Consider the following 7,375-nt stretch of genomic DNA (forward strand, 5'->3'; position numbering starts at 1 on the left):
AGGCTCTCACATGGACCTCCTACCTAGGCGCGCCTCCTCCTCCATGGCGGCAAAAGAGGCCACCGGCGTCCCAGAGCTTGTCGGTCTTCCCCGCATCTCCATGCCACTACGCCAGAGGACCTCACCACCGACGACCAACCCCGGTGCTACCTCCATCTCCTTCCTCTCTCCCTCGTTTTTCTTTTTCTCTCTTTCCCTCTGGTTTGACTCACCCTCGCATGTCCTTGCCCATGTAGGTCATAGCCATGGACAACCAAGAGCTCGCTGCCTTTGCTGCGAAGAGGAGCCCCACACTACCGCCTTACTCGGCCATGGATCCGAGCCCTTTGCAGAAGGCGTCATCGGATCTGGTCTGCCGCTGCCCTTCCGCACCTCCGGCGACCCCTGCCATCGCTGGATCGGACAATTTCTGCCATTGACAGCATGCACGAGATCGAGAATTTTTTGTTTTTGAAATTAATAGTAGTAGCGCGGGTGCACCCACGCCACTACTACAAGTTAGCTATAGCGTCGTAGTAGTAGCACGGGCACCCGCGCTACTACTAGGCTTTTTCCCTAGTAGTAAGGACAAGCCTGGACAAACTCTTATATAAAGCAAGGTGCTCCCGAGGACACATGGGAATTGTTGTCAAGCTAGTTTTCATCATGCTCATATGATTCGCGTTCGTTACTTTGATAATTTGATATGTGGGTGGACCGGTGCTTGGGTGTTGCCCTTCCTTGGACAAGCCTCCCACTTATGATTAACCCCTCTCGCAAGAATCCGCAACTATGAAAGAAGTATTAAGGTAAACCTAACCATATCATGAAACATATGGATCCAAATCAGCCCCTTATGAAGCAACGCATAAACTAGGGTTTAAGCTTCTGTCACTCTAGCAACCCATCATCTACTTATTACTTCCCAATTCCTTCCCCTAGGCCCAAATAATGGTGAAGTGTCATGTAGTTGACGTTCACATAACACCACTAGAGGAGAGATAACGTACATCTCATCAAAATATCGAACGAATACCAAATTCACATGATTACTTATAACAAGACTTCTCCCATGTCCTCGGGAACAAACATAACTACTCACAAAATATATTTATAATCAAGATCATAGGAGTATTAATTATCATTAAGGATCTAAAAATATAATCTTCCACTAGATAAACCAACTAGCATCAACTACAAGGAGTAATCAACACTTCTAGCAACCCACGGGTACCAATCTGAGCTTTTGGGACCAAGATCGAATACAAGAGATGAACTAGGGTTTGAGAGGAGATGGTGCTGGTGAAGATTTTGATGGAGATTGACCCCCTCTCAATGAGAGGATCGATGGTGATGACGATGGCGACGATTTCTCCCAGAGGGATGTTTCCCCCGCAGAACAGCTCCGCCGGAGCCCTAGATTGGTTCTCAGGTTCCGCCTCGAGACGGCGGCGCTTCGTCCCAAAAGTTCCTTCTGAGTTTTTCCAGGTCAAAACACACCATATAGCCAAAGATGGGCACCGGAGGCCTGCCAGGGGGCCCACAAGGTCGGGGGTGCGCCCTGGGGGGTAGGGCGCGCCCTCCACCCTTGTGGCTGGCTGGTGGCCCCCCTCTGGTACTTTCTTCGCCCATTATTTTTTATATATTCCAAAAACATGCTCCGTGAAGTTTCAGGACTTTTGGAGGTGTGCAGAATAGGTCTCTAATATTTGCTCCTTTCCGGTCCAAAATTCCAGCTGCCGGCATTCTCCCTCTTCATGTAAAACTTATAAAATAAGAGAGAATAGGCATAAGTATTGTGATATAATGTAATAACAGCCATAATGCAATAAATATCAACATAAAAGCATGATGCAAAATGGACGTATCAGATAGGCAAGCATAGAAGCGCTCTCGAAGTGGAGTACTAGTAGTAAGATGCAAATGGATGTCGCTCTACTTGTCATGGGCAGAATGCCTATGTACTGATCATGCCATGAATAACAACATAACTATGCATCTTTTTATCAATTTTGCAATAGTAATTTGCTCACCCACCGTTTGGTATGTTCTTGAGAGAGATCCCTCTAGTGAAAGCTACGGCCCCTGGGTCCATTTAAATCATATGACTAAAACCCTAAATACCTTGCTGGAATTTATTTACTTTTATTTAGTTTTGCAATTTATATATCTCCTACTATCAGAATAAATCCTTGCAATTAACGACTCCAAGGGGATTGACAGTCCTCTTGCCGACGTAGGGTGCAAGGATTTGCTCTTGTGTGTGTAGGTACTACTAAAGGTCATTTGCGTGAATATCCTATTGGTTCGATAAACCTTGGTTCTTTACTGAGGGAAATACTTTCTGCTACTCTACTACTTCATCCTTCCTCTTCAGGGAAATCTTAACGCATTTCACAAGTAGTTGTGCTTGATGGGCCCATAACGCCACCCCACACGGACAGGGGGGCATGCGTGGCTAGGCCGCATGGAGGCCTCATGGCTCCCCACTAGCACTTCTTCGGTCCTCCCATCTTCTTATCTTCCATAAAAATTCCTTTAAAATCCCCAGTCAATTTGGAGCACTTCTATTTCTAATATCACCATGGCAATTCTGCTGTAAACAGTGTTAGTCTAGATTGGATTCATTCAAATCATGCAAATTAGAGGGTAAAACAATGTCAAAAGAGGTTGAAAAGGTAGATACGTATGGCACGATCAGTATAACTTTGAACCATTTATATTGATATTTCTACAGAAATAACAACAATGAAACATATTAAGAAGGTACAAGAAGGGAAATTTTGGAAGGAAAAATATTTACCACTCTCTTCTCTACAACAATATTAACAATTCACGTAGTTATTATGATGCATATGTGGTAGCATGCTCAATTGCATCCGTGACTTTGCATATTGTGCACTTATTTTTATCATTAATTTTTTTGAGATCATGTCACATATGGTAGGGTGTTGTTGGTTTATGAGGAGAGATCTGTTCTCATAAGTCTCATTGCATACATATTATTATTCATTGCATGACATTATGTAATTTACTATTGTTAACGTACTCGTGTATTAACCAGTTGCAATCCTGGTTTCACGACAATAGTCCCAAGACATGGAGCCGATGGAAAAGGTTATATGTTGGCCAACATGTAAAAGGTTATATGTTGTTTGATGTAGTTTCTTATGTGGCATTCATATGTTTTAGCTTGTCACTCATGTTGTTATTATATTGTAACAATTTAATGCCTAGCACTGCCCTACCTTAGTTATGACACTGTAATTACCCACAAATAAGTTACGACAGTGATCGTGCATCTATTATGCAAAGAGCGAGACTAATAAATCTTATTATCTAAGTAAAAAAACATGTTTGTATAGTAAAAAATCAAATGCACAAGAATCTTTTCAAACATTTTTCACATGGCATAAATCAGATTTACTTATTCAGTTATTCATGATTTATGTGTAGTAATTACATGAAAATGTGTGTGCCATCATTATATGGTTTTTGAGAGGTTTATCGACCCCATCACATTTCAAACAACTGATTGCCACATGTCCTTCAAAAGAAAGGGTGTCATGCCAAAAAAGAAACAACGAAGCCATTTAACAAGACCAGATTGAGTAAATCATCCCTCATAGCCAAATGTCAAATCCAATGATTGTAACTAGAGATTAATTTGCAGAGATGCTAATGTAGGTTATTTTGTTATGTTACAACGATCATGAGAAACAAGTGAATTCATGTAGTGTTTGACACGTATATCATTGATGGTAAGACCTAGGGACCCTCATATTAGTGGGTATTATTCTGATTAAGTCAAGAAAGAAGATATGCAGGTGTATTTCTGTAGAAACAAATATGGAGATGCACAACTGTTGTCTAAATATAAGTGATGTTAGTTTACAGAGCGACAAATGTTCGTCTTTGGTCATCTAACGACGAGCATGAGAAACAAGTGAATTCCGGTCATAGCAACTCGAAACGGCGGTAATGCCTTCTGTTGTTGCTCTGAAGATACCACCTATAGGAACCCGCATAGTTCTTCGTAATTTCTATAAAGTAAAAAACTAAAGATATGCAAATATATACTTATTTCTAGACTAGAAGCAAATATGCTACAGATGTCTAAGATAAGTGATGGTGCATACCAATAATAGATACATCATGGGGAAATGTAATGCAGGAATATACACACAGTATAAGGATAACGAGCCATGGCATGACAACAAGGGGGGAAAGGCCACACAGTTCCAGAGCAGGCCAGTTAGCTACCTCGCTAACTAGGTAAACTGTTGCCAATTGATGCATTGCAGGAAGAAATCAGGATAAAAAATACCATATCGATCTCAAGAAAAGATATATATATGAATGGCATGTCCCTGTTGATGGTACTACATTATTGTGCAAGTTTTTCACACACACCCATGCAAGTGCAACATGCATAAGATACAGAGCAGCCCACCAAACAAGCATCCATCATCATCACCACATCATTCTTGTCTCTTTGTATGCTGTAAACACAACTCATGGCCTAATCGATGTAACATGCCACGTCTACACCTAATGCATCATCTATCCTGCCACTTTGCTTTCTGGTGGTACTACACACCAAGAAAATTTCAGTTTCCATTGCTCTTGTTGCAATGCACTTGTCGATCACATGGTTCGTGCGTACCCCCTGTGGCCGGCGCTGCCTCGTTTGCTTCAAACGGTTTCGACGGCCTCGAGAACGGCGGCCGTGAGGCTCTTGTGCACGCTCTCGCCGTCGTCACGGGCGGCGGAGAGGATTCTGTCCTCGTCCTGATCATCGGCGGCTTTCTTCTTGCTCTTGGTGTACTCGCCGTAGAGGTAGGAGGACAGGCCCCAGACGCAGAGCGCGGTGGCGACGGCCTTCTCGGCGCCAAACGGGTCGCCGAACACGACGACGCCGCCAATGACATTGGCCGTGAGCACCGCCGCCATGCACACGCCGCTGTGGAGCGACGACGTCAAGTAGATCACGCCGGCGGTGCCCATGAAGCACGCCTGCCATGTCACGACCAACGTTGCCACCACGACCCAGTAAACGGCGTGGGACCCCTTCCAGGGGGCCACGTCGTTGGCGAAGCCGCCGGTCGCCGCGAGCCCGATCGCTGCCACGACGGACGCCATGGCCTGCATCACTGCCTGCACCTCCACCGCCAGGATGAACCCGCCGGAGACCACCTCCCTATACAACAGCTCCATCACCGGCAGGTATGCAGAGAAGAGCCCTGCGGCACCGAGCGTGACGACGAAGCCGATGATGTACCCCTTCCTGTCCGGGCTCTCGCCGGCGTCGCCTGACCGGAGGGCGAGGAGCACGGAGCAGAGCGTCATGAGCACGACGGCGTTGAGGTTGACGAAGGTGAGCGGGTGACGGACGATGGCGACGGCGAGGACGAGCGTGAAGGCAAGCTGCGTGGAGAGCAGCAGCGACGAGGTGGACACGGGCAGGAGCGAGGAGCTGTAGGAGAAGAGAAGGTTGTTGACGCCCATGAGACCGCCGATGACGAGGCACACGGCCAGGAACCGCCGCGAGAACCAAAGAAACGGCCGCGGCACGGAGGCGGGGCGGCCGGCGAGGAACACCGCGACCACCAGCGTGGGGAACCCCGCCGACTGCACCAGCGTGACCACCCACTTGTTCTGCCCGCCGTGCTCGAAGTAGAACCGGGACAGCAGGCTCGAGGCCACCGACCCGACCAGCAGCGCCGCGTAGTTCACCATCAGGAGCACCGCCGACCTGCGGCGCCGCGGCGCCACCGGGGCCGAGGAGATCGCCATTGCCGCGCGCTCTCTCGATGCCGTCGTCAAGGAAACAATCGATGGCGATGGCGATGGCGATGGAGATGGAGATGGGCGTCGCGGTTTGTATGTAGGCGGCATGTATGTATATCGGGTAGCAGGGGGGCGATTTTGTGGTTGGCGACCGGAGGCAAGGAGATAAAGGATGCTAATTGCGTAGAGTGTGGAGAATTCATGGAAGGTTTTACACGGCGCGGCCTCTTCCGTTTCTCTGCTTTTCTTGGTGGCTGGATGTGAAAAAGATAGGCGTCAGTTATCATACGTTACTAGTCTTATTTTGGCACTAACTGATCACGGCAAAACTTGGAAATTACTCATGTCAACATTTATTTGCTAGACAGAGATATCTAGATCATGAAGAGGTAACCATCACCTACAGATATACAGTATATTTTTTCGAGAAGACCAGGAAATAATTAATGTGCTCTTATTTTTCAAAAAAAATATTTTTTTATGTGCTCTTCTGCCTGTATAGTTTTCTTAGAGCCAAACCCTTGTGCATTTCGAAATGCATGATGCATTCATTCAGTGATCAAAGCTTGGAACCAAATCCTTTTTTTTAAGTTAGCTTGGAACCAAATCGATGGATATCTTGCAGTGTGTAACTTAGCCTTTTAACTTATTTGATTGATGGATTGATTGTTGGTCCATGGGGGCAGAAAATCCATATGATTGATCGTGCATGAATCAGTTAATGCAGAACAATCGTGTGAAACTGTGCAAGAATATATATGTGGCTGATCGATCGGATCCATTCTACGGCGTGAAAAACGGTTTGTTTCAGATTGGGATCGTTGAGAATGTGCTTGGGCCGTTTAAGGAAATAAAACGAATGCAATGGGATTGGAATCCTACTTTCTCGGTTTGTTACCTATCCAGAATTGCCCCGTATCCATTTATAGAGTTGTGGTTATGGGTTAACATACAAAGGGGAATTATTGGCGGCTCGATGGCCTAACATCCACATGCTGTGTTCTGCGGTTTGTGTGCATGTGCTTACACACTAGGCCGGAAAACTACAATTCCTTTCTCTCAAAGAGGTGCCTAAAGATGGAGAACTCCATTCTCAAAAAAAAAGAGAGAGAGAGAACTCAAACCTCATCTCAATTATCTGCCCTGTCACACATAAGTCATATCTATATCAATATAAAAAGACCCAAAGGGGCAGATCCAACTGATCTCAGCCATCGAACTAAGTTAATCCAACGACCTAGACTGCTCCAATGGCGAGCATTAAACATGTTTAACGTGCAATTAATATCATACCAAATATTGCACTAATTACAGAATTAACACACAAATAATAGCATACCTAAAATCCACATGCAATTAATATATTACCTAAATATTTAACGTGCGTCGCACGTGCGCATTTACTAGTGCTATATATAAGGGTATCCATACTGACATAGTGTATACTTAGGGCATCTCCAGCACTCCTCATCAAATCGCCTATGTATGTCAGGACAGTCCGCACACTTTTAGACCTCCCACATTGATGCCCGGCCAACTGGCACACTACATGAGAAGTCTACTCTGGTTTTAAAGCGCCAACCTCCCCTCCCCAATCCCTATGCAC

At 45.6% G+C, this 7,375-nt stretch overlaps 1 protein-coding gene across 1 annotated transcript; it reads right to left on the reverse strand.

Moving 5' to 3' along the window:
- Nucleotides 1-4,298: 4,298 nt before the first annotated feature.
- LOC119336031 (probable purine permease 4) lies at nt 4,299-5,931 on the reverse strand. Its single transcript, XM_037608098.1, has one exon. It carries the CDS (start codon nt 5,875-5,877, stop codon nt 4,675-4,677), a length of 1,203 nt encoding a protein of 400 aa, XP_037463995.1. The 5' UTR covers nt 5,878-5,931; the 3' UTR covers nt 4,299-4,674.
- Between the last annotated feature and the right edge of the window lie 1,444 nt (nt 5,932-7,375).

Source organism: Triticum dicoccoides, chromosome 1A (genome assembly GCF_002162155.2).
Source record: "Triticum dicoccoides isolate Atlit2015 ecotype Zavitan chromosome 1A, WEW_v2.0, whole genome shotgun sequence".
NCBI classification, from domain to species: Eukaryota; Viridiplantae; Streptophyta; class Magnoliopsida; order Poales; family Poaceae; genus Triticum; species Triticum dicoccoides.

Coding starts and splice junctions, on each gene's coding strand:
- LOC119336031 (XM_037608098.1), bottom strand. CDS start 5,877: ATGCCGCCTACATACAAACCGCGACGCCCATCTCCATCTCCATCGCCA.